A 27,853-nucleotide genomic window follows, 5' to 3' on the forward strand; every position below is an offset into this window, starting at 1 on the left:
AAATCTCTAGGGACAGAAAATAGATTAGTGGTTGCATAGGCCTGGGGCTAGGGAGCAATGAGGGGTGAGGGACATGGCTAAGAAATACAGGGTTTCTTTTGGGGTAATGAAAATGTTCTAAAATTGACAATGGTGATGGTTACACAGCTCTGAATATGCTAAAAGCCATTGAATTGTACACTTTAAATGGATGAATTGTATGCTGTGTGAATTATATCTCAATAAGGTTGTATTAAAAAATAAAAATAAATTAATGAATCATAAAAGATATGAAGACAGACCACAAAGCAGAAATATAAGAATTCAAGGAAGAGACAGCCAGAAAGCAGGAGGTTGTGAAATGGGAACTAGAAGAACAGCAAAGAAATGAAAGAAAAAGATTAAATCATTTCAGAAACAGTAAATTATAAGGTACTATATGGGGAACTAGGCACCATTGCAAAGGACATAAAGATAGATATGAAATTTTATAATGTGTATATTTTACCACAATTTTAATTAAAAATGCAAAAAAACAAAAACTAAAGATAGACATGAGAAAAGTGAATAATAGAAAATGAAGATTTTTTAAAAGTAAGTAGTGGGAAAATAATATAGAATACAGAACTGGAGCCCCAAGGAAGAAACTCAAAACAATGCAGGAAAACAAATAATCTTAAAGTGTAATTCAAAGTGTTTCATTAAATAAAAAAAGATTTCAATCTACCTATTGAGAGAATGCATCATGTTCCAAAGAAAAGTGGCGTAGCACTGAGATATTCTGGTAAAAAATTTTGGACTGGCAAAAGGTCCTATCATGAGGAAAAGATTGGTGGCAGAACAGAAATAACACCAGAAAACAGTAGATGAACCACGTGCAAGCTACTCAAGGAAAGAAAGTATGAGCTAAGGACTTGGGGGATTTTTTTGTCCTGCCACGCTGTCCTTTGAGTGTAAAGACTCTTGGCAAGTTTTGAACATTTGGGGCTTTAGATCTTTTTTTTTTTTTTTTTTTGTGAGGAGATCAGCCCTGAGCTAACATCCGCCAATCCTCCTCTTTTTTTGCTGAGGAAGACGGCCCTGGGCTAACATCTGTGCCTATCTTCCTCCACTTTATATGGGACGCCGCCACAGCATGGCTTACCAAGCAGTGCGTCGGTGCGCGCCCGGGATCCGAACCAGCGAACCCCGGGCCGCCGCAGCGGAGCGCGCGCACTTAACCGCTTGCGCCACCGGGCCGGCCCCTAGATCTTTTTTACATGAGCCTTTCTTGAGCAAACAACTAGAAGACAGACTCAAGGTGATCAGTAAATGAGAAGGGAAATTTCAGCCAGGGAATTGACCACTAAAATCTTAGAATTATTTACAAGGTGTTATTAGGAATCATTGTCTTAGTGAATTTAAAAGGAATACTCTTGATGTTCCATCATTATATTTGTAGGCTGTTTTCTATATATCCTTTTATCACTCGAAGTAATCTATTTACCACTAAATTTTTTTTTTAATCACAAGTAACTATTGAACTGTATGAATGCTTTTTTTCTGTCTGCCAGGTCATAAATTTTTCTTTAATCTCTTAGTGTGGTGAGTTACATGAATAAGTTTTGTAATGTTAACTATTTCTTGAGTTCCTGGCATAAGCCTTACTTGATCATGTTGTTTTGTATTATATATATATTGCTGGTTTAGGTTTTCTAATGTTTTTATTTAAGATTTTTGCATCTGTTTTCATTGGTGTTATTGCCTTAAAAGTTTCTTTTGTAACTGCCCTCGTCTGGTTTCTATATCAAGGTTATGCTAGCCTTATGAATAATTTGAGAAGATTTTCCTATTTTCTGTTCTTGAGAAAATTTTTAAGTGGAAGACTTCTGGGCCTGGCATTTATATACCTATAACAATTAAACAACTGTATCAGTTATTTAATAGTTATAGATATATTCTGGTTTTCTATTTTTCTTAAGCAGGCTTTGATATATTATTTCTAGGAAATTCTCCCATTTTATCTGTAGTTTCTATTTTTGTCATAAAGTTGTTTCTATTATTCTTTCATGTGTTGTAGTATCTATAAATTACACTGCCCTTTTTTAAAATAAAGTTTCTTGTTTTGTTTTTGCTGGGAAAGATTCACCCTGAGCTAACATCTGTTGCCAATCTTCCTCTCTTTTTCCCCCCTCCTCAAATCCCCAGTACACAGTTGTATATTCTAGTTGTAGTTCCTTCTAGTTCTTCTATGTGAGGTGCCGCCACAGCATGGCTACTGACAGACGAGTGGTGTGGTTCTGTGCCCTGGAACCAAACCCAGGCCTCTGAAGTGGAGTGCGCGGAACTTGAACCACTAGGCCATCCGGGCTGGCTCTGCACCACTTTTTATTCCCAATGTTATTTGAGTTTTTTTTTTTTTATTTGGAGAATGTATCAGTTTTGTCAAAGAACTAATCTTTATTTTTTTTTCTACTCTGTCTTCTTTTTTCTTCAATTTAATTTACATGAGCCTTTCTTGAGGAAACAACTAGAAGACAAACTCAAGGTGATCAGTAAATGAGAAGGGAAATTTCAGCCAGGGAATTGACCACTAAAATCCTAGAATTAATTACAAGGTATTATTATTTATTTCCTTCCCTTATTTTCTTTGAATTTACTATTTCTCTGTTTTCGAAGTTCTTGAATTGACTCTTTAGTTCATTGATTTTCAAATATTTTTTTTCTCTTATACATACATTTCAAGCTAATGGTTTCCCTGTAGGTATTTTAAATGTGTCTAAGTTTAGATAGATGGTGTTTTCATTGCTATTCAGCTCAAACCCTTTTAAATTTTATTATAATATATTCTTTAACTTATGAATCATTTGTAAGTAAGGTTGGGTTTTTTTCTTTATTTCCAAACGTGGGGCTCTTGAGATTAACTTTATATGGTCACTTGGTAATTTTACTGGATTTTGGTCAGAGATTGTATTCTGTACAATATCAGTATTTAGTACTGCGCACATTTTAACTATATAGTTCAATTAATTTTGGTAGATGTATGCACCCTGTAACCACCACACCAATAAAAATACACGATATTTCTATCACCCCAGAAAGTTCCCTTGTACCTACCTCACTTGCAATTTTCCTATTCCTACTCCCTCCCCCAAGCAACCAGTGATATGATTTTTATCACTATAGATTAGTTTTGCCAATTCTAGAACTTCATATATATGGAATCCTACTCTTTTGACTTCTTTTGCCCAGTTTGTTTTTGAGATTCATGCCTGTATCAGCAGTTTTTCTTTTTTATTGCTGTGTAGTAGTATATTGTATGAATATACCATAGTTTGTTTATCCATTCACCTGTTGATGAACATTTAGGTTGTTTCCAGTTTTAGTCTACTGCGAATAATGCTGCCCTGAACATTCATGTACAAGTCTTTTTGTGGACAAATGTTTCATTTCTCTTGGGTAAATATCTTGGAATAGAATTGCTGGGTGATATAGTGAGTATATATTTAACTTTATGAAAAACTGACAAAACTATTTTCCCATTTGGCTATATAGCTTTATATTCCTACCAGGAATATATGCCAGTTTCAATTGTTCCTCATCCTTGTCAGCACTTAGTATTTTCTGTCTTTTTAATTTTAGCCATTCTAGTGGGTCAGTAGTATTTGTGGTTTTAATTAGCACTTCCCTGATGACTGATAATGTTGATGATTTTCCTGTGTACATACTTGCTATTAGTATGTCTTTTGTAAGTGTGTCTAAGTTCTTTATATATTCTGGATACAAGTCCTTTGCAAATATTTTCAATTTCTCCCCCTTTTTTTTTTGAGGAAGATTGTCGCTGAGCTAACATCTGTTGCCAGTCTTCCTCTTTTTTCCCTTTTTTCTCCCCAAAGCCCCAGTACGTAGTTGTATATCCTAGTTGTACGTTGTTCTGGTTCTTCCGTGTGGGTCACCACCTCAGCATGGCTCGGTGAGCGGTGCATAGGTTTGCGCCCAGGATCCGAACCGGCGAACCCTCGGCCACTGAAGCAGAGCGCGAGAACTTAACTGCCACACCACTGGGCCATCCCCTCAATTTCTTAATGATGTCTTTTGAAGATCAGAAGGTTTTAATTTTCATGAAGTCCAATGTGTCAGTTTTTCTTTTATAGTAGCTGATTTTTGTGCCCTAAGAAATTGTTACATGTCCCATGGTCAAGAAGATATTTTTTCTATGATCTTTCTCTAGAAGCATTATAGTTTTAGCTTTATGTTTGTGTCTGTGATTCATTTCAGTTGAATTTTATGGTTTGAGGTAGGGGTTGAGGTTCATGGTTTTTTCCATTTTGGTTGTTATGGCACCATTTGTTGTAAACATGTTCTTTCCCTAATGAATTATGTTGACAGTGTTGCTGAAAATCAGTATCGGAACTCTCTATGCTGTTCCATTAATCTGAATGCATTATCTTTGCATCAACACATAGTTTTGACTACTTTAGCTTTGTAGTAATTCTTGAAATAAGGTGGTATGTCCTTCAACTTTGTTCTTCTTTTCCAAAATTGTTTTGGCTGTTCTAAATCCTTTGAATTCCTATATAAGTTTTAGAATCAAGTCATCAGTTTCTGCAAACTGGAATTGTGTTGATCATCAGTAGATCAGTATTGTATCTCAACATCCCCCAGCAAGGTCGCAAAGCTAGGCAGTAGTATTAGCCTAAGTCCAGACTGAAACTGGACCACATAGTGCTCCACAAAGGATGTCTCCAAAAACACTTGGTGTATCTATCTATTCAGAGGGGATTTTTAGTTCTCTAGGAGAATTTTAGGCTGAAATAATGATTAGTAACTGCAAATTAAGCAGAGGCAATTTGAAATTCAGAAAAACAAAACATGGTGTAAGAAAGGAAATTGACTCCCCCGTGTGGATCAGCCATGATTAATGCATACAATTTAATGAAACATTGAATACTGATAAAACAAAAATAGTGACATAACTATGAAAGGATGGGAAGGGGAAGTGTGGGGTATTTTTATGTGTGTGTGTGGAAGGCAGGTGTTTTTCAGTAAAGGAATGTCTAAGGTTTATATGGGTGTTTTATTTAGAAACGTGGAGTTATACCAGAAGATACAGCTAAAGTTGAAAATGGTCGCCTAAGAGGAATGGAAATAAGGGCTCCCTGGGAGCAAGGGGGCAGCAACTGATAAGCCTAGTGGTATTTGGCTTTTTACGTAGTGTATATTCTTTGTTGAAATTTATTTTTAAAAACAAGAGGAGGGAAAATTAAGTAGCTTTCCAAGAGTCACAAAGCTAGAAAGACCTGGGTTCAAAATCTTGTCTTGCCAAGATCTTTTGATTCCTAAGTCCATGCCCTTCATCACTTGTTCCACTCACTCCCTTCAGTCTGAAGAGGAGATTGTCTTGAACACAGTTGTTTCACACATAATTCTGAAATTATGACCTAAATGTTAAAGACTACTCTTTTAGGTAGGCACCTGGTCTTCGGTTTTCTCTTGTAATCCCCAGCTCCAGTGCAGAGCTATATATATAACAGGACTATGATAAATATCTGTGGAACACTGATGAAGAATGATAAATGTGAGCTGGAAAAATCCTAAGACATTAGAGAAGCTAGATCTTGGGCTAGGCTTTAAATATGAGGGAAACTTAGACATGAGGTGGGGGAAGGGTGTAAAAATTGAATATATATATGTAACTAATGAGGGAAATTACATGAAGATTGGTCTGAGTCAAAAGTATTTTGCCCTTGTGCCTGGGAGGGAGATAAGATTTATTGAGTAGGTGGGAATCAAGCAGTCAAAGGCTTTAAATGTCTTATATTTTAACTTTTTAAAGGTATTTTTATCTACCTTATATATGTAACTTTTGTGCTTCTGTGCTAATAAATACTTACTAGGATAAATGTCTCCACACATGGCAACAGATAAAAAAGGAATTTGATAAATAATCTAGTGCAGTGCACAATGCCTTGTACATAACAGGCCTTTAGTAAGGCAGTTTGTAGAGTCACAGTGTTAGAACCAAAAGGAGCCTTAGATATTATAACTAAATGAGGCCTTAGAATAAATAGTTTAACAAAATCCTTGTTAGTATGCTTTCAGCTGCCAATAAAAGTGGTTTAAACAATCAGGAACATTTATTACTTCACGGAACAGAAAATCCAGTGGCAGGGCAGCTCCAGGTTAATTCATTCAACAGTTCAAGGACTTCATCAGGGATCTAGATTCTTTCTGTTTGTTTTGTTCCATCCTCAGTGTGTTGGCTGATCAATCCCATCTGGGTTTTAGGGGTTCCAGGCCACAAACACAGCTTCAGACAAGGCCCTAAGGCTAGGAGAAGATGGAGGCAGGGAGAGTGCATCTTTTGTCTCCTGTCCTGTTGTAAGAAAACTTTCCCAGAATTCTCTCTGTAGACGACCATTCAAATCTCATTGGCCAGAATTGAGTCACATGTTTATTCCTAAAGCAATCAGTAACCAAAGAGAATAGGATTACCATAATGAGCTTAAAATAATTAAGATTCACACACACACACACCCCCCACTCCCAAGCCTCTCCTGAAGCGTGGGATCACCCAATACCTGAATAAAATTGTGGTCTGGGAGAGGAAGGAAAAAGGGGCATGATTATTGGGAAGGCAGTCAACATCATCATCACGTTAAGGTCTCAGAACAAATTATTGGTAGATCTGCACTAGAATCCCAGTCTCCTGATTTCGCAATACTGAGTCTTTGGGGAGAAAAGCGGGGGGTGGGGGGGGTCGGGGGGGGGGGAAGGGATTGGCAGTAGATGTTAGCTCAGGGCCAGTCTTCCTCAACAAAAATAGGAGGATTGGCATGGATGTTAGCTCAGGGCTGATCTTCCTCACACACACACAAAAAAGAATCTTGAATGTATCCACACAATTCTGCCTCCAGTCCTTTTTGAAAAAAGGTGTACTATTATAAAACTATATGTGTTATTTTTTTCTAAAGTATGTTCAATTCCTCAAATAATAAACTACTTGCAGTTCCTTACATGTATGGTATTTTTACCTCTGCATTAGTTCCTGCTGTTTCTGTTGCCTAGAAAACGTACACACTAGTGCCCTTTTGTGGCTTCCTTATTGTTTGAATACCTACTCAGATTTCAAATATCAGTGTTTCTATGAAACCTATCTTGACATATCCCATCTCAATGAAGTTGGTTGGTTGTACCATTATGCACCTACTATATCATGTTCTAGATTCTCCTACACATTTATAGTACTGATTTCTTTCCAGATTTGTCTTCCTTTTCTAGTCTAAGTGCTTTCATTGTAGAGACTGTTTTGCATTTGTCCTGATAAACCCAGGCTATGGCATAGTACTGGATACATAATAGTCACCACTAATAGTTTTGTTTAATGAATGGATGAATCATATACTACTAATTTGGAAGTAGGGAGAGATTTTATTTAATTGCGTTCTATTTGATTTTATTTCCAACCAGTAGAATGTGGATATAGGTCTGTAATCTCGACTCTTCATTTTGAAAAATTTTTTTCCAGTGAGGCAAAAGTGATTCCTATAAACATAATTTATTTCTATGAACAAAATTTTCTTTAGCACTTAAAGAATATTTGAGGGAAAACATTTCATTTTATGTGTGTTACTGTTTATAGAGCAAGTTTAGCCGATAGCTCTGGAGACTTGTTAAAGGAGGTAAATATACATTACAGAGTTGTACCTAATGCAAATTAGATGCTGGGTAAACATTTGGGTTTGTTTATATGGTAGATATGCCATAAATAGAACTATTCACTTTATGATTTAATTTTTTCTTTTTTCATTTTAGCATTTTTGACATTAACAGAGAACAGGACTATGTCAAGAATTCTGGGGGTATACTTGGTGAAAATGAATTAAGACCACCCTCCCAGCTACAGTCTCTCTTAGAGAAGACCAAGACAGGGTTCATATCAGAAAACAGTGGGTATTAAACTAAATGCTATAAATTATTACTAAATAATCCAAAGTAGAACAGTACAATTTTTAAAATTTTAATTTAGAGGATGTAAAATGAAAGGACTTTTAAAAAATATATATAATTTCCAGTAGCTACAAATTTCTTATAATCATTGACAAAATTGTTAGGTGATTAAGTTTCAAATTATATCAGAAAAGGTATATGTTCAAGGGAGATTGTCCCCCTATTTGTATTTCTTTGAAATTATGATTCATTTTACTGGATTTTGAATTGAGATATTTTAAATAGTAGAAGCAATACATGCTTATGTAAGAAAAACCTAAATTGTAGTAATATATCTAAGGTAAAAAGTATAAGTTCCCCTTTTATCCACTTCCCAATCTCAATAACCATTAGTTTAAACACTGTTAACAATTTGGTTTCCCATTTTTCTAGATCTTTTTCTGTACACTTTGAACACACAATTTTTTACCAAAATGACATTATATAATGCATGTTATTTGCTCAATAGTATATAATAGATATCTTTATATGCCAGTATATACAAATTTACTTTGTTTTTGTTTAAAGTTGCAAGGTGTTTCCCTGTTGATGGCAATTTAGGTCATCTCCAGTGTTTTTGCTGTTATAGATGCTGGTACATGGAACACCCTTGTACATATATCCTGTGGACTTATGCTACTATTTCTGAGAAATAGATTCCCAGAAATGGAATGGTTATTTCCTTATGTGCATTTAAGTTTTCGTTAGGTCCTGCCAAATTGTGCTCTAAAAAAGTTGTATTTATCTTAAACTGGCAGTCCTTTAATTTCTTAAAAGGTGATGCGTTATAAGGATTAGATTGAGGAATGGGCTCTTCTTTCAACAACTATCAAATGGCCTGCTTAGACTACATCAAGTATATAGGCATGGATCGTATTAACTGTAGGTTGTAATCCATCTATAGGGAGTACTAATAAGAGTCTTTCATGGCAGATGTTGGGTTCTGAGTGTTTCTGTCTTTGATGAGTGTTATTGCTTAATGCACAAACAGGAGATGTAGTTGTGCAAGTCCTGTGGAGATGTAGAAGTGGCTAGTTTTTGTGAGAATTGTTGTGAGATCTAAGTTGTTGGCATTAGTGCATCTCATTATTTACTTTCAGACCAGATGTTTATAACAATGGAAAACAGATACCTGTGGCATAGCATCAGAAATTGGTTTATAATTTTCTAATCCTTCTTATTAGAAGTTAAAAAGAGAAAGAACTGTCCCAAACCAGACACTCAGTTATCTGTGTGATGGATTTTGAGAAACAGGGAGATTTATGCAGAGCAACTTGTGCAGAATCTAACTTGTGTCAAGCTCGACTAAACTTTTAAGATTGAATCCACAAATAGAGAAATGTGCCTAAAGCCAGGTGCTACAGGAAAGAATATTAACTCGGTTTCCAGAACCATTGTGATTGAACTTGTTTTCTTCACGTGCTGTCTTAAGCCCTAGGGACACTCTACACTCTACAGTTGGGTACTTTTCACGTTACCTTAGATGTTGTCTTAGGTTTCTTTGTAGAATAGCCCCCTCTTAATAGTCAGATAACCTTGAATTTTTAAATAAAGCATGTGTATTGCTCAGCAAAAATGAAGCCATCCATTTATTTAGTGCTCATATTGTTTTGTACATTAGTTAGACTCTTAAAGTACGTTGTATAAGAAGAGAGTGTGTCACATAATTTCTTGGTGAAGTTCTCCTCTATCTCCTTCTTTATAGAGCAGGAAACTTGTGCTTTCTTGAGAGTATAATTGAGGTCATTTATTGTAAAGTCATGAAAGATTCAGGATTTACTGTGGTTTTCTAACAACTTTGCTTTTGACATGCTTTTCCTTCTACTACTGGTAAAATGATTCCTTTTATAAATAAATTGCTATTTGGAGAAAGCTGACCTAAAGGGGAAGCATTTTTAACCATAAATAAATAGTTTTAGAAATAAAAATACATAAGTACAAAATAGTTCATTTCCTACTTGTTCCTCCTTGTTTATTTTAAATCATTACCTTTGTTCATAGCTTTATTGGGAACAGTATTCCCCACACTAGTGTAAATAAAGTGTTGTCTGACCACACGGATTGGGCAACACTGTGTTCGATAGGTTTTATTTCTTTTTAATTGCACTATTTCTCACAGTTTTCAGTTTATTATTTTACATTGACACTCAAACATGGGGATATGTGTAGTATTCAGTACTTTTGAAACTTAAAATCTGTGCTTACCTATTAACACATTGCAGAATTTAGATAAGATGATAATCATAGAATGTTCGTTTCCAAAGCTGTTACAACTTTTATTTCATTCACTGTAAGCAACATATTTTTCAAATATTGAGCCTCAGAGTATACTTAGTTTTTTTACTATTATATTACCTTTTTACAAATATTAAATATGAGGTTTCCCAAATTATGATATTTAAAGGAATCTTGATTTGTATTTGAGCTAGCAGTGCAGCTTATTTATGAGTTTGCAGGTGCATAGGCTTCCCAGTTTGTTTTGAGTAATGCAGCTAAAGGAAGCCATAATTTTAATTATTACTGGTGTTTTGCGATTTGAATCTCTTTAGAATATCTGTATTTTTTACAGCACTAGTATACCGATATTCAAGGAGAAAGTGGAACTGAGTAAAAGTGAAACAGAATCGATATAGGTCCAGGTGTATCAACTTCAGAATATTCTTAAATGTTTCATCCTCTGTTTTTCCTTCTTTGTTGTTTATAATCTTTCATTTATTTATTAAAGCATTTTTAAATTACATTGATAATTGAAGTGTTAAGACAGTTTGGTCCAAATTAATTTTACTGAAATGTTTGTTTTCATTTCTGTGATAGTCTAGTTGTTTTTTTTAATCTGTTGTTCTTAAGTTAATTTTAATTAAGGTGCTTTTTTTCCTTCAACTTTTGAACTTTAAGTAATTGGCAGAGTTCTGGTAAAAGCAGGAAGCCATGTTAATGAACTTATACTTATTTGTACATATTTATATTTATATGATAAAACTTCCAGTGCTATATAAATTATTCCATTCTCTTTATTATTCGTAAATAATCAGTTTCTATCTCCCCCCCTCAATCTTGTTAAAGAGAATAGAAAGGATACAAATAGAATGGAGTAAACAAATCAAATGGTTAAATGTTATGAGAATTCATTAGGCTCAGTTCTTGCTCAAATGAAGCCTTGTCAAGTCAAAACGTGCAAAGGCTCAATCATGAGAGTTACTGGATCAAGTTAGTAATTCTCATTTAGGGAAACATGCCTCTCATGGGAGGGGCATATCAGAATCTCTGGGATAGCACATGGATGTGGTTTAAAAAAAGCACTTTCAAAAAAAGTAATAAGGTTTATTTTTGTAGGATGAAAAAAAAATAATGATTTTATAATACAACCCATAAGAGGTGAAGTTCAATAGACACATCTAAGCTGGTGAAGAAACCCCAAAGATGCAATGATTTCTAATATGTTTGCTGAGTGTGCAATAGTAGGCCCCTTAAAAGGAACCTAACAGACTTACTTGGGGATTTGATGGGAAGGCTAAGTTTATCAAAATGTGGCATAGGTTTAAAAAGTCTTAAAGATGAGAAACATTGGTCTAAGTGATTGCTGACCGCCAACTTCACACTACAGTTGCTTCTGCTTTTACCAACTGTGGTTACGCGCACAGCTTTAAACCAAAAGGCATAAGGGATTGGCAGGGTATGGTTTACTGTTGTATTGAAAGGAATTCACCCTCAATTGTAGTTAATCCATTTAGATTATTTTCTCACTTGAGAGGTCTTTTAAGATAGTACAGATATGGTAGCCAAAACCCATTGTGAATGTCTTAGTTATATAGGAAGGAAATAGATGAGGTATTTAGTGTGCCACTTTTAACCCCATCCTTTGGTTATCTTAAACAGTTGCATTATTTTTGTTTGTTTTACAGTTTTTGAGACAGTGTCCTTGAGTTCAGACTCTGTCTTCCAGAGGGCAGTTTCAATTCTCCATACTTCTTACTTGGACTCTGCATCTGAGCATGGTTTTCAGTACAGTCAAGTGACTTTGGTGAAAAATGACATTTTCTTAAATGAGGTGAGGTGCCTGGTACACACTGTGTCTGTGTGTTAGTTTTATTTTAGTTTTAAAGAAGTAGACCCATCATTTCTGGTATATAAGCCTAGATCTTTTTAGCTGTCACTTTTCAGATGAGATAAAAGATCCTTGAAAATAGTCACTTGAAAGGTAATAATAATATATTCTAGGGAATAGAAAAATAATAAATTTCATTAGTCTTTTAGAAGGAGGAATTCAGATGATGCACTTTTTAAAATTTATTTGCAAGGCAAAATAACATGTTTATAGCAATTGGTTATTCTCTCTTTATACAGTACAAAACCTTTTACCAAGAAAAAAAGGCAAGTAACTATACTCAGGAAGAGCTTCAAGAAACTTATGGGTTTCTTCTGTTTGAAACTGAAAATCAGGTAAGGGAATTAGGTGGTAGAAAATTAATTTTGTGATATTAATGTACGAAATTAATGATATCATTAAACTTAAATATTGGTATTTCAGTTCTGTAAGATTACCAGTTAGTTCGTCAGTCTTTTTTGTTACTTAGTTTGGTGGCAATGTAAATGACATGAAAGCTAGTCATGAAAGAGATTTGATTTCTACAACTTTCCATAGGTCCTCTTTAGATTTATTTTAAATACGTTTGTAAGCTAATGGTAAGATTTGGATTAATGCAGATTTCTTATCAGTAATGCCTTTTAATGGGTATTTCTCCATTCTGGACCATTGTTTACATAGATACTTTCTGTTTCTTGTGGAGATTTTTCAAGTTTAAATTACATGGTTTTGGGGATAAGATGAACACTTTCAGCATTCCAGTTACTTGAAATTGTTTATGCCTGTCTTTGAAGATTGAACATCCGTATTATTACTTGTGCCTAAGTGTGAGAGAAGGAAACTACTGTGTGCAGGGTATGTCTCCAAAGATGTGTATGGCTTCCTAGATACAATTTCAACAATACTAGAGAACTATAATCCAACTTAAAATAGTTCAAAGGTAATATTTTGGTTGGGTTCGTGATTTTTAAAGAACAAAGGTAGATTTGCTTAAAGAATAATTAACATAAGCATATATAACGTAAGACTTATGTAGTAATACCAGAGGAGTTTGTTTACTTAATCATCTGCTTCCAAATAAGATATGCTATGGATTCATACTAAAAAAAGGCATTTAGAGTTAAGACATTTTCAAATTTAGTGATTCCAAAGCTAGAATTGAAAAAGAAATCTTCAAGAGAGGACTTATCTGTGAGCTTAATTTAGTTTTGCTGGTGACATTTTTGTTAACCGAAATGGTAAAATTTCATGAGAAACTTTGAACTTTTTACCAAAACACGATTGCCTTACATAAGCTTGCTTTGTACCATGAATACCTACAGTGTACAGATTCAGTGTTTATTTCAGAGTTTATAGATTATAGCATTATTTCATTGCCTCTCCCAAGATTGATATGATAAGCAAAGGACTATCTTTTATTTAAAGGCAAAGTTGGTATGTCAGCGTGGACTCTGTGTTGGCAGCAGTGCTCTTACCACTCTGGGTGATCCAGCAAAAGGTAAGTCTATGAGAAAAAAGAATCTCTTCTTTTACAAGTTGAAGAGGGGTTTAGTTAATTTCATAAGACACCTATATTAAAAGCCAGTTTTATTAATGATAAACAAATAATAATCTTTAGAATCAGAACTTTAAACCTGTAAATGAGCTTTGAGTCTAAGACTTAAAGTTTTCCAATAGGAGTTACATGATCAGAACTTTTTTTTAAAGGTTGGTTGGACTAAAAAAGATACTGAAGGTATCTTTTATTATCAAGAGATTTGATACTATCTTTCAGGTCTAATGAGGATCTCTTCTAAAGTATCCTAATGGCAATAGGAATAGAGAATAGATAGAGCTGACCAAACTTGGCAACTGTGGAATGTGAGGAGTAAGAGAAAGGAAATAATCAAATATAAGGTTTTAAACTAACACTACAGTGATATTATTAATAGAAGAGAGACACAGAAGAATAGGAGATTATAGAGAAGCTGATGAGTTAAAAGAGAAAGGTAGTCTTACAGTTAAGAACGTGGATTAGCACTAAATTTCTTTAAGCTTCAATTTCGACATCTGTAAAATAGATAAAAATATCTTCTAGATTTGTTGTTAGGATTACATGAGACTATGTAAAGTGCTTAGCCCCGAGTGTATGGCTAGTAAGCTCTCAGTAAATGGATACTACTACTTTGATTTTCATGAGTTTCTGGAAGATATCCTGCTGGTGGTAAAAATAGTTGGAAAAGAGATTAGGATTGGAGATTTGGGCTCAGGGTAGTGTGGATGAGTGTAAGTTGAAGCCAAAGATATTGTTACATGGGATAGTGTAGAAGGAAAAAATGGCAAAGAACAGAACTTTTGGATCATTGTGGGACCAATGGGTGGGGAGCTGGGGTAGACGATAGGAGGAGGAGGAGTCAAGAGCTGTCCAGTGGATGAACAATCAGGAAGGAGAGTTTATAGAAAGCAGAAGGATCTAAGGAGGGGTATTTAGCGGTGTCAGATGCTATGGAATTTGGAGATGAGATCAGGACTGAGAAAGATTATTGGGCTTCATGGCTAGATTCCTGCTGATCTTTTTTTTTTTTTTTAATAACAGCTTTATTGAGAGAAAATTCACGTACCATACAATTCACTCATTTAAAGTATACAATTTAGTGTTTTTTTGGTGTATTTACAGAGTTATGGAACCATCAACAATCAATTTTAGACCATTTTCATCACCCAAAGAAGAAATCCCACACCTATTAGCAGTGACTCCCCATTCCCCACTACCACCAGCCTAGGCAACCACTAATCTACTTTTAGCCTCTATGAATTTGCCTATTCTAGACCTTTCATATAAGTGGAATCATATGTGATCTTTTGTGACTTCTTTTACTTAGCTTAGTGTTTTTGAGGTTCATCCATGTTGTAGCGTGTACCAGTATTTCATTCCCTTTTTGGCTGAATAATATTCCATTGTATGGTTATACCACATTTTTTTATTCATTCAGCAGTTGATGGACATTTGGTTGTTTCTACTTTTTGGTTATGAAAAATGCTGCTTTGACCGGCCCCGTGGCTTAGCGGTTAAGTGTGCGCGCTCCACTGCTGGCTACCCGGGTTTGGATCCCAGGCGCGCACCGACGCACCGCTTCTCCGGCCATGCTGAGGCCACGTCCCACATACATCAACTAGAAGGATGGGCAGCTATGACATACAACTATCTACTGGGGCTTTGGGGGGGAATAAAAATAAATAAATAAAATCTTTAAAAAAAAAAAAAAGAAAAGAAAAATGCTGCTTTGTACATTCGTGTATAAGCTTTTGTATAGACATGTGTTTTCATTTCTCTTGGGTATATACCTAGGAGTGGAATTGCTGGGCCATATGGTAACTCTGTATAAAACAGAATTTTTTAAAACTTATGTTCAACTCTTATAAAGGACATGAAAGGGGATAAATTCATAACTCCAATAACACTTTATATAAAACCTTTTTTCCTTCTCCCCTATTCTTTTTCACCCCCTCCCCTTCTTTTCATTATGAAAAATGCTAACAGAAAAAGTAGACAGCTGGGTATAATATACCCATCACCTAGGTTTAACAGATAATGTTTTGCATTATTCCCTTCATTTGTTTAAAAAAAAAATTTTTTTTTGCTGAAGAATTTGAAAGTAAATTACAAGTAAACACCTCAGTTTATATCTCCAGAAAATAAGGCCATTTTTCTATCTTACCACAATCCCATGAGTTTATTGTTGATGTTTGAGAGGCTGGCTTCAGTAGAGTGGTGGAGTAGAAGCTGGATTGTTCCTAACAAATACACCTTCTTAAACACATATACTGGGGTTTGTAATGAAATAACACTACTGCCTGTGTATATTTGACATGGTTTTTGGCTCAAATAGAAATGGATAGTTCTGTGCATAATAGTAATATTTTATATTAATGTAGTGTTTTATAGTTTTAAAAGTGTATTGATCTTTTTAAATCTTCCTGATAACTCGGTGGTTATGCATCCGTGAGCCAAGCCCACCCTCCCCACTTAAGTGACATACTCCTCAGTCACGTAGTTATTATTATTAGTAAGTGGAAAACTTGGGACTGAAACTCAGGCTTCTGACCACAAGTTCTTTGCTCTTTCCACTATATCAAAGTGTTCTCACCGTTGTCTTTTTATATTTCAAAAGAGATGCCTCAGTTCAGGAATATCTCTGAAATCTGTCCTTTCCTCCTTATTCTCACTTCTGCTGCTGCATGGAGATCCTCCTCTCCTGTCTCAACTCTTATGGTAGCTTCCTAGTTCATCCTGTTTCTAGTCTCTCCCCTCTATAGACTCACCTCTCTAACTTGTAAGCATTGATCTGCTGCTTAAAACCTTTGATGGTTCTCTACTGCCTTCAGAGTAAAGTCTAATAAATAAGCTCATTAGTAAGTCCTACAAAGATCATTACTGTTCGGTCCGAAGCTTCCTTTTCAGCCTCAGTTTCCACCATTTTCTCCCCTGTTGCCAACACTGTGGCCTGCTGTCCTAAATAATTTATGATCTTTTATGCTTCTGTATTTTTGTTCACTCTTTTCTCTACCTAGAATTTTGTTCCTCTCTCAGGATGTGGAGAGAAGGGAACTCTCATACACTGCTGGTGGGAGTGCAAACTGGTGCAGCCACTATGGAAGGCAGTATGGAGATTCCTCAAAAAATTAAGGATAGAACTACCATATGATCCAGCTATTCCACTGCTAGGTATTTATCCAAAGAACTTGAAAGCACCAATGTGTAAAGATACATGCACCCCTGTGTTCATTGCAGCGTTATTCACAATAGCCAAGACTTGGAAACAACCTAAGTGCCCATCAAGGGACGAATGGATAAAGAAGATGTGGTATATATACACAATGGAATACTACTCAGCCATAAGAAACGATGAAATCCAGCCATTTGTGACAATATGGATGGACATTGAGGGTATTATGCAAAGTGAAATAAGTCAGAGGAAGAAGGTCAAATACTGTATGATATCACTCATTAAGTAGTAGATAATAACAACAAACAAACACGTAGAGACAGAGATTGGATTGGTGGTTACCAGAGGGGAAGGGGGGAGGGAGGAGGGTGAAAGGGATAATTAGGCACATGTGTGTGGTGATGGGTTGTAATTAGTATTTGGGTGGTGAACATGATGTAATCTATGCAGAAATAGAAGTATAATGATGTACACCTGAAATTGATACAATATTATAAACCAATGTTACTGCAATAAACAAAAAATTTAAAAAAAAAAAGAATTTTGTTCCTCTGTCTAAAGAATTCCTTTCTCAGACAAATTTAATTACTTAGTTATTTCCATTTCTGTGTGCCCTCAAGTACAACATATGTCTGACAAATATTTAAGTACCTACTATATGTTGGGCTATGATGTGGCTACAATGGTGAACAAAACAAATATTATCTCTGGAATTTATAATCTAACCGAATAAACTGCTTGAAGGCAAGGGCCTTGTTTTATTTCTCTTTGTGTCATTGCTGCCTGGCACAGACCTGCCATGTAGTAAACTTCAGTACATGTTATTAGATAAGAGTACTTACTGAGATTTTTTGCAAAAAATAACTTAAGAATCAGATTACCATAGACCTTTTCACCCAATGATTGCATGGAGAAAAAATAGACAAACGGAATTTTTGAAGAATGTGAAACTTTTATCCCTTTTTAATTATTGTACCCATAGAAAATCAGTTGTCAGATATATTCTGTATCATCTTAGCTCTAATGTTTTCATACCTTTAGAATATCTCAAATAGTTTTTAAAAGGTAAGCAGTTTCAAAAGTTTTTTAATGTTGACTTTTGTCTTTCTTGTTGTCTTGTTCAGTTAAAGGTAGTCCTGCATGTGAATTGTATATGTGTGAATAGTCTTTTTAAAGTGTAAATTAATCTATATTTTGTACTTTTACAGGTGTATACATTTCCAAATACTCGGACTATCTTCATGCAAGACCATGGTATCATGGGAAGTCCGGTTATGTTGTAATTTTTAATCTAATTAAGGTAAAGCTCAAATGTGCTTCTATGTAATTTTTCTTTTAAAAACTAAAGGTAATCAGTCTGTGATAATGTGCTTTGCAGATCATTTGCTAAACATAGTCCTTGCCAAAGACAGCTATCCAAATTCAGAAAAAATAACTATTTTTTCTTCCTTTTAAAGACAAAGCTTTTTTGTTCATTTAATAGGTGATTTATGAATGTATTTTTAAAAAACAAAACAAAAAAAACTTCCAAGTAATACAAAGGTATTCAGTGAAAAGTCTTCCTCTCACCCATGTCCCACAAAGCCACTTTTTAAACATTAAGTAACAGAAAACAAGTAGCTGCTTATAAAACAGTGTGATCACAGTTATAAGAAATGAATTTAGAGAGCAACATTCGTTGTCTGGTTTAAATTGTCAAAATAAGACATCTTTATTTCTTTATCCCTAACATTCGGACCTTGTTCACAGCGTTATGTGGCACCTAAAACTGATCATCTCAGGGGTTCTTAAGCACCCTTAAATAGTCCAGTATAAGTGAATCACACAATTAGAACTTTCACTCAAATAGTAGGAAAACCCTGATTTTAGAGGGTGGTGGGCTTTTTGAGGATATATTCTGTAGTCTTCTTTTTGTGTTAGCTTTCTTGCTATCTTAAGCTCTTTGGTTATAAACCCAACACTAGTGATTTTTTTTAAGAGTGTGAACTCTTAATATTCAAAATTTGTCCACGAGAGCTGGAGGGAAAGTAGCATTGCATTGGCGCACAATCACTGCTTTTCCTCTCTTATCTTCCTTCTGCTCCATGATAAGTACAGTCACGTGCCACATAACGACATTTTCAGTCGTTCATATATGATGAACCGCATATATGACAGTGGTCCCGTAAGGTAAGCCAAAAAATTCCTGTCGCCTGGTGATATCATAGCCATTGTAACATCATAACGCAAGATATTACTCACGTTTGTAGTGATGCTGGTGTAAACAAACCTACAGCACTGCCAGTTGTGTAAAAGTATAGCATATACGATTGTGTACGGTACATAATACTTGATAATGATAAATGACTATGTTACTGGTTTATGTATTTACTATCCTATACTTTATATTGTTATTTTAGAGTGTACTTTCTACTTATTTTATAAAAAATTTACAGTTAACCAGTACGCCATGTTATGTAAACCAGCAGCAGCCGCGTACATCTTGTGTTTACCGTGTCTGTTGATTGCATCATTTGCTCGTGCTTAATTTAACCTCGTGTTGTTTTGTTCATCATGGCCCCTAAGAATACAAGATCCACTGCTAGAGTCGCCAGTAAGAGACCACATTGAGAGATTGACATGAAAACAAAATTAAAAGTGATTAAGGACTACAAAGGTGGAAAATCAGTGGTGATTGTTGCTCCCCAGTCAGGCATATCCCTTTCCACCACAGCTATGATCTTGAAGAACAAGAACAAAATGATGGAAGCTGTTAAAGGATCTGCTTTATTGAAGGCAGCGAGACTTAACAGAAAATTCAAGAAGGGCCTGTATCAGACTTGGAGAAACTTCTAATGACCTGACTGAAGACCAGACGCAGAAGCGTATCCCTCTCAGTACCATGATGATCATGGCCAAAGCAGAAGAATTTGTTTGTGATATTGAAAGAAAAGGCTGGAAGTATGATGTTGAATTTACTGCTAGCACTGTGCAGTTTAAACAATTCCAGAATCATTATTCATTATATAATGTGAAAGTGAGTGGTGAGTCTGGAAGTGGTGATGTGAAGGCAGCTGAAGAATTTTTGGAAACTCTAGATAAGCTGATTGTGGAGGAAATTACTTGTCAGAGCAAATATTCAGTATGGGTGAAACTTCCCTGTTCTGGAAAAGGATGCCTGAAAGGACTGTCATCCATGAGGAGGCCAAGTCAGTGCCAGGTTTCAAGGCTTTTAAGGACATGATAAGAGTCTTGCTTGGGGGCAAGGATGCAGGCTACAAATTGAAGCCCCCTGTGATCTGGCACAGTGAGAACCCCAGGGCCTGCAAGCATAGCAGTAAGCCCACCCTGCCAGTTACCACAGGAGCAGTAAGACGTCAGGGATGACCCAGCTCCTCTCCCAAGACGCCCTCCTGAATTGCTGTGCCAGTGAAGTGGAGAAGTACTGTTTGGAGAATAACATACCTTTCAAGACTTTGCTTATTGTTGATAATGCTCCCAGACATCCTCCTTTTATTGGTGATCTTCATCCCCACATCACAGTGGTGCTTCTCCCTTCAAATACCACCTCTTCGATCCAACCAAAATATCAAGGAGTCACAGCAGCTTTTAAGGCCTGCTGCCTGAGCAGGTCCTTTGCCCAGGCTGTTGCTGCACCTGAGGAAGACACTGAGAAGACACTAATGCAATTCTGGAAGGATTACCACATCTATGACTGCATCAGGAACCTTGCTTAGGCTTGGGGTGATGTCGCCAAGGAGTGTATGAATGGCATCTGGGAGAAGACACTCCAGAGGTTTGTCCATGACTTCAAAGGATTTTCCACTGATGAAGCGGTTGCAAAAATCAACAAGGCTGTGGTTGCGATGGCAAACAACTTTAACCTGGGTGTGGTGAAGGTGACATCGAGGAGCTCCTAGAGGTGGTTCCTGAGGAATTGACTAATGAAGAGTTCTTGGAACTGCATCAGGAATGCATAGCCGAAGAGTCAAGAGAAAAGGAAACTGCAGGAGAAGAAAATGAAGAAGAATCCCCAAGAAAATTCAGTGAAGGGTTTAGCAGATTTGCAGACCTTAAGAAGCTCCTTAAAAAGTGTGAAAACATGGACCCCAACACTGAAAGGTTTTCATTAATACAGAGGAATGTTCATGGTGCCTTATCTGCTTACAACCAAATCTGTGATGAAAATGAGAAACAAACCAAGCAAACCACCATGGACATATTTCTGAAAAGACTGACACCTCCTTAAGAAGAGCCTCAGGCAGGCCCTGCAGGAGGTGTTCCAGAAGAAGGTGTTGTTAGCGTAGGAGATGACCACGCCATGTGTTATTGCCCCTGAAGACCTTCCAGTGGGACAAGGTGTGGAGGTGGTAGACAGTGGCACTGATGCTCCTGACCCTGTGTGAGCCTAGGCTAATGTGTGTGTTTGTGTCTTAATTTTTAACAAAAAAGTTTAAAAAGTAAAAAAAAAATAAAAATCTTTAAAATAGAAAAAAACTAATGGAATGAAGATATAAAGAAAATATTTTTGTACAGCTGTACAGTGTGTTTATGTTTTAAGCTAAGTGTTACTACAAAAGAGAGAAAAATTTTTTAAAAATTAAAATTTATAAAGTAAGAAACTTACAGTAAGCTAAGATTAATTATTGAACAAAGAAAAATTTGAGGGGCTGGCCCAGTGGCGTAGCAGTTAAGTGCACACGCTCCGCTGCTGGCGGCCTGGCTTCGGAACCCCAGTTGCGCACCGGTGCACCGCTTGTTAGGCCATGCTATGGCGGCATCCCATATAAAGTGGAGGAAGATGGGCACGGATGTTAGCCCAGGGCCAGTCTTCCTCGGCAAAAAAAGAGGAGGATTGGCATGGATGTTAGCTCAGGGCTGATTTTCCTCACAAAAGAAAAAAAAAGAAAAGTTTTTAAAAAATTTAGTGTAGCCTAAATGTTCAGTGTTTATAAAGTCTACAGTAGTGTACAGTAATGTCCTAGGCCTTCACATTCACTCACCACTCACTCACTGACTCACCCAGAGCAACTTCCAGTCCTGCAAGCTCTGTTCATGGTAAATGTCCTACACAGGTGTACCATTTTTTATCTTTTATACCATATTTTTACTGTACCTTTTCTTTGTTTAGATATGTTTAAGATACACAAATACTTATCATTGTGTTACAGTTGCCTCCAGTATTCCGTACATTATCATGCTGTACACATTTGTAGTCTAGGAGCAATAGGCTGTACCATATAGCCTAGGGAAGTAGTAGGCTGTACCATCCGGTTTGTGTAAGTACACTCTACGATGTTCGCACAGTGACAAAATCGCTTTACAACGCATTTCTCAGAACATGTCCCCGTTGTTTAGTGACACATGACTGTACTGTAATTCTGCTGTAGAAAGTGTGCCTGTCAGCTTAATTAACAAAGATTCGGTTTTTTATTTGTGTCAGATTGTGCTTCCCCCTTGGGTTCTTGCCCCCGTGTCCCACCCTGTCTGGTGGATGTTGCTGTTTAGTTTTCGCTCTTAGTTCCTCTTACTTGATTGCTCCAAAGCCAGCCACACCCAACATCATAAGCTGTTTGATGAAGAGAAGATACAGGTGGTGATTGCTCACTGAGAAGTGCTCTTTATATTCTTTGACTTCCTTTTTTTTTTTTTTTTTTTGGTGAGGAAGATCAGCCCTAGCTAACATCCATGCCAATCCTCCTCTTTTTGCTGAAGAAGACTGGCCCTGGGCTAACATCTATTGCCAGTCCTCCTCCTTTTTTTCCCCAAAGCCCCAGTAGATAGTTGTATGTCATAGATGCACATCCTGCTAGTTGCTGTATGTGGGATGCGGTCTCAGCGTGGCTGGTCAAGTGGTGCGTCAGTGCACACCCGGGATCCGAACCCTGGCCACCAGTAGTGGAGCGCGCGTACTTAACCGCTAAGCCACGGGACCGGCCCTCTTTGACTTCTTAGTATTGCCTTTGGTGGTCCTATAAATGAAGAGGCAGGACTTAGCAGTAAAAAGAAATCTTTTTTTTTTAAAGTAGTTAAATTCTTGTAAAGATAAAAATAGAAGTTGGCTATAATCTCATACCTCATTTTGGTAAATATATTTGGTATATTTTTATTTTTTCCATATTCGTCATTATATTCAAAACAGCTTTTAAAATCTTGTATGATATTTCATTGTATGGTAAACTTGACTGCGGTTTATTTTTTTTTTTTTTTTCTTTTTCTGGGAGACATGTAACCCTTGATGAAGAGAAATCTATGATGGGAAATACTATTGACTGTTCAGTAATTAGGGCCAGTGGCCTGCTTAAGCACTTACTGCATATTTGCTCCTAGCTGATTTCCTGGGTCCTGGCCTAATAGGTGTATCTTGGTCTGTAATTTACAACTGATAATTAATACTTCAGTTTGGAAACTTGTCTTTTGAAGCTTTAGATTTCATTTGTCATCTTTTATCTTATAGTCATTGATAGCCAATCTGGTGGGCTATATAATTTTTCTTTTAAAGAAATGGTTCTCTTAAATTTGGGGTGATTCCTGTACTTTTTTGATATTGTGATAAAAACTGTGGACATTTACCTCAGGAGGATGCACAGACATACTAGATTTTTAAATACAGGCATACCTCATTTTATTGTACTTCACTTTATTGCTCTTTGCAGGTATTGTATTTTTCACAAATTGAAGATTTCTGGCACTCCTGTGTCAAGCAAATCTATTGGCACCATTTTTCCAATAGCATTTGCTCACTTCCTGTCTCTGTGTCACATTTTGGTAATTGTAACAATATTTCCAACTTTTTCATCGTTATATTTGTTACGGTGATCTGTGATCATGATCTTTGATGTTACTATTGTAATTGTTTTGGGGTGGCACGAACCGTGCCCATATAAGATGGTGAACTTAATCGATAAATGTTGTGTGTGTTCTGACTGCTCCACCAACTGGCCATTCCCCGTCTCTTTCCTTTCCTCAGGCCTCCCTATACCCTGAGACACAACAGTGTTGAAATTAGACCAATTAATAACTTTGCAATGGCCTCTAAATGTTCAAGTGATAGGAAGAGTCTCACGTCTCTCACTTTAAATCAAAAGCTAAAAGGGATAAGCTTAGTGAGGAAGGTATGTCGAAAGCCAAGATAGGCCAAAAGCTAGGCTTTTTGCACCTGTTAGCCAAGTTGTGAATGCAAAGGAAAAGTTCTCGAAGGAAATTAAAAGTGCTTACTCCAGTGAACACACATATGATAAGAAAGTAAAACAGCCTTATTGGTGATAGGAGAAAGTTTTAGTGGTCTGGATAGAAGATCAAACTAGCCACAATATTGTCTTAAGCCAAAGCCTAATCCAGGGCAAGGCCCTAACTCCCTTCAGTTCTGTGAAGGCTCAGAGAGGGGAGGAAGCTGCAGAAGAAATGTTTGACACGAGCAGAGGTTGGTTCATGAAGTTTAGGGAAAGAAGCCATCTCCATAACATAAAAGTACAAGGTGAAGCAGCAAGTGCTGATGCAGAAGCTACAGCAGGTTATCAGAAGATCTAGCTGAGATAATCAATGAGGGTGGCTACACCAAACAACCGATTTTCAGTGTAGTGAAACAGCCTTCTATTGAAAGTAGATGCCGTCTAGGACTTTCATAGCTAGAGAGGAGAAGTGACTGCCTGGCTTCAAAGCTTCACAAGACAGGCTGACTCTCTTGTTAGGGGCTAATGCATCTGGTGACTTCAAGTTGAAACAAGTGCTCATTAGCATTCCAAAAATCCTAGGATCCTTAAGAATTATGCTAAATCTACTCTGCCTGTGCTATATAAATGGAACAACAAAGGCTGGATGACAGTACATCTGTTTACAACATGGTTTACTGAATATTTTAAGCCCACTGTTGAGACCTGTTGCTCAGAAAAAAGATTCCTTTCCAAATATTAGTGCTTATTGACAACGCATCTGGTCACCCAAGAGCTCTGATGGAAGTATACGAGGTTAATGTTTTCGTGCCTGCTAATACAGCATTCATTCTGCAGCCCATGGATCAAGGAGTAATTTTGGCTTTCAAGTCTTATTATTTAAGAAGTACATTTCATAAGGCTATAGCTGCCATGGATAGTAATTACTTTGATGGTTCTGGGTAAAGTAAATTGAAAGCCTTCTGGAAGGGATTCATCATTCTAGATGCCATTAAGAACATTCATGGGAAGAGGTCAAAATATCAACATTAACAAGAGTTTGGAAGAAGTTGATTCCAACCCTCATGGATGGCTTTGAGGGGTTCAAAATTTCAGTGCAGGAAGTAACTGCAGATGTGGTGGAAATAACAAGAGAACTATAATTAGAAGTGGAGCCTGAAGATATGACTGAATTGCTGCAATCGCATGATAAAACTTTAATCACTGAGGACTTGCTTCTTATGGATGAGCAAAGAAAGTTATTTCTTGAGATGGAATCTACTCCTGGTGAAGATACTGTGAAGATTGTTGAAATGACCACAAAGGATTTAGAATATTACATAAACTTAGTTGATACAGCAGTGACAGGGTTTGAGAGGATTGACTCCAGTTTTGAAAGAAGTTCTGCTGTGGGTAATGCTGTCAAACAGCATCGCATGCTACAGAGAAATAATTCATGAAAGGAAGAGTCAATCACTGCAGCAGACTTTATTTTTGCCTTATTTTAAGAAATTGCCACAGCCACTCCAGCCTTCAGCAACCACCACCCTGATCAGTCAGCAGCCATCAGCATTGGGGCAAGACCCTCCCCCAGCAAAAAGATTACAACTCGGTGAAGGCCGAGATGATGGTTAGCATCTTTTAGCAATAAAATATTTTTTAGTTAAGGTATGTAATTGTTTTTTTAGACATAATGTTATTGCACACTTAATAGACTATAGTGTAAACATAACTTTTATATGCACTGCGAAACCAAAAAATTCATGTAACTCACTTTGTTGCAGTATTTGCTTTACTGCAGTGGTATAGAACCAAACATGCAGTATCTCCAAGGTATGCCTATACAATTTTAAGGGGTTCGTGAATATTGGCCTTAAGATAATTTTCTGAGAACCATAGTTCTTAACACAGTTAACTAGTCTTTGAAATACATCCACATCCTTATTAGGCTACTTTTAAAAATGAATCCTAGAGTAAGATTATTGCTATTTGAAGATATCTGATTAGTCTTAATATTTTTATTCTAGGGAAAAGTCAAGTTTGTGTCTGAGAATTATACAGCTAACTATACTAGCCCATCTTCTGGCTATGATTGCCACGTGGCTGCAAATACTAACAAGGTTTCTCACAAGACGAGTCATTTTCGCGCCTTTGAACTGAGTCAGGTATAGTCATCTGGGAATATGTCATTCCCAAGATACGTTTCCGAATCTAATGTGTTAAATTTCAGGACTGGGTGGGGTTGAGATAAACTTGGTGCATATGGAATTTCATAGTGCTACCCTGATGATGCTCATTTCTTTTCTTTTAGTATTACCTCTATGAACTTTCAGGCAGCACTGTTAATGAGCGACCCAGACAGATCTATCCTTATGTGATTGTAGCTTTTCAGTACAGGGAACCTAAAAAGATGGCAGCACCAGCTCATAAAAGCATGTAAGTAATTATGTGCACACTTTGTTTTACTGGATTTGTTTCCTTTGCTCTTATAAAAATGTTTTTTTTTTTTTCCCTAGACTTGAACTCAGTGAAAATGGTAAGCATTATTTAATTGATTCTTTTAGGTTTTTAGGTTTTAAGTAAATGTTTTATTCATAAATGAAATAATCAGTTTCTTTCTTACCCTCATTTCTTAAAGTTCTTACCTCTCCGTGGAAAGGCAAATTAATTATTCAAGGCTGCCAACTGTGTGATATAACTCTTTGGTCCTCTTATGGTTCAGTGGTGCCAACACAACTGTAAGTGTTGAATTTTTGTCCTTTATTAATGCTTGTATAATTTTTTAACTCTCATTCTAAAGTCTTGCTTGTTAGCACTGGTGTGAAATACAGCAATAGTACTTCGTTTTAGATTACTTTTCGGTAGATGCATAGAGCACAGGGTCATGACACAGGAGACCTAAATTCAGATAAATTCTGCTCTTGGCTTTGTAATAAGTTGGTTTTATAATCTTTGACAAATCACTTTTTAAATTTTAGTGTCTTAATCTGTTCATGGGAAAGTGACCTCTCAGGCTAAATTAAATTGATTTGATACTAGAAGTTTGACTTTCTGCAAGAAACAAATTAGATTTGCCTGGATAGCAGATGCAGCAGATTATAGCCACTTAATTCTGTTTTTGAGTCTTTATTAAGATTTGTGGTATGTGATTTTCTAATTTTCACATGATTTTCCTAGGCTAGTATTAAGTAGAATAGCTGTCACATGTATTTTCATTACAATGAATTATCATAATATTTTCCTCCAGGGGACCGTGAAGGGCATCTTTGTTTAGTCTGTTCTTAGTTTGCACCCCAAACCATTGAAAGGTAGACATAGTTTAATTGAAATATAAGGTGAAAACTGATGTGCTCTCAGAATTCATTTTCTTTCTATTGGCCTTTTTTAAGAAGAGGGAGGAATATTATAATCCATAGAATGAAGTAAGAATTCTTTGAATAAATAAATGGGAGAGAAGGGCAAGTTCTTTCTCACTACAGAGTGCAACTAATAAGTGTAGAGAGAACGATGGCATAAGAAAATCACCATTTGGCAACACCATAATAATCAGTGGATGCTCAAAATAGTAAGGGAAAGTCGATGATATTTATGTATATCACAATATATCCCCAAAACTTACTTATCAATCAAAAGGGGAAAATACAGACTTTATAATGGAAAAACTGCAGATACCACCTTAACTAAGTGCTTAAGTTAACGTCACCAGGAATGGAATAAACGTTGTGTGCTTCCTGATATCATGCACAGAGAGGGACATGATATCACTTCCGTGGTATTCCTGCCAATCTAATCAGAAGGAAATATTAGACATACCCACATTGAGGGACATTTTGCAAAATAAATGGTCTATAATCTTCAAAACTATCAAGGTCATTAAAGAGAAAGACTAAGAGACTGTTCCTGATTGAAGGAGGCTAAAGAGACATAACTAAATGCAGTGTGTCATCCTGGATTGGATCCTGGACTGGAAAAAAAATTGTTTTGTT

General features: G+C 36.3%; 1 protein-coding gene across 4 annotated transcripts in view; it reads left to right on the forward strand.

Moving 5' to 3' along the window:
- Nucleotides 1–27,853, forward strand: part of TASOR2 (transcription activation suppressor family member 2) — an 81,412-nt gene that overhangs the window by 16,701 nt on the left and 36,858 nt on the right. The window contains exons 1-10 of one of the 4 annotated variants that reach the window (XM_058532361.1): nt 2,471–2,576; nt 7,774–7,907; nt 11,850–11,995; nt 12,292–12,387; nt 13,457–13,529; nt 17,946–18,037; nt 25,895–26,032; nt 26,179–26,303; nt 26,384–26,403; nt 26,506–26,605. In XM_058532361.1, the coding sequence (XP_058388344.1) occupies nt 2,518–2,576; nt 7,774–7,907; nt 11,850–11,995; nt 12,292–12,387; nt 13,457–13,529; nt 17,946–18,037; nt 25,895–26,032; nt 26,179–26,303; nt 26,384–26,403; nt 26,506–26,605 (983 nt within the window). In that variant the 5' untranslated portion in view covers nt 2,471–2,517. Of the gene's footprint in view, nt 1–2,470; nt 2,577–7,773; nt 7,908–11,849; nt 11,996–12,291; nt 12,388–13,456; nt 13,530–17,945; nt 18,038–25,894; nt 26,033–26,178; nt 26,304–26,383; nt 26,404–26,505; nt 26,606–27,853 lie in introns of those variants that run through there. The other 3 variants (XM_058532363.1, XM_058532362.1, XM_058532364.1) reach the window with 3 other exon arrangements.

Source organism: Diceros bicornis, chromosome 36 (assembly GCF_020826845.1).
Source record: "Diceros bicornis minor isolate mBicDic1 chromosome 36, mDicBic1.mat.cur, whole genome shotgun sequence".
Lineage (NCBI taxonomy): Eukaryota > Metazoa > Chordata > Mammalia > Perissodactyla > Rhinocerotidae > Diceros > Diceros bicornis.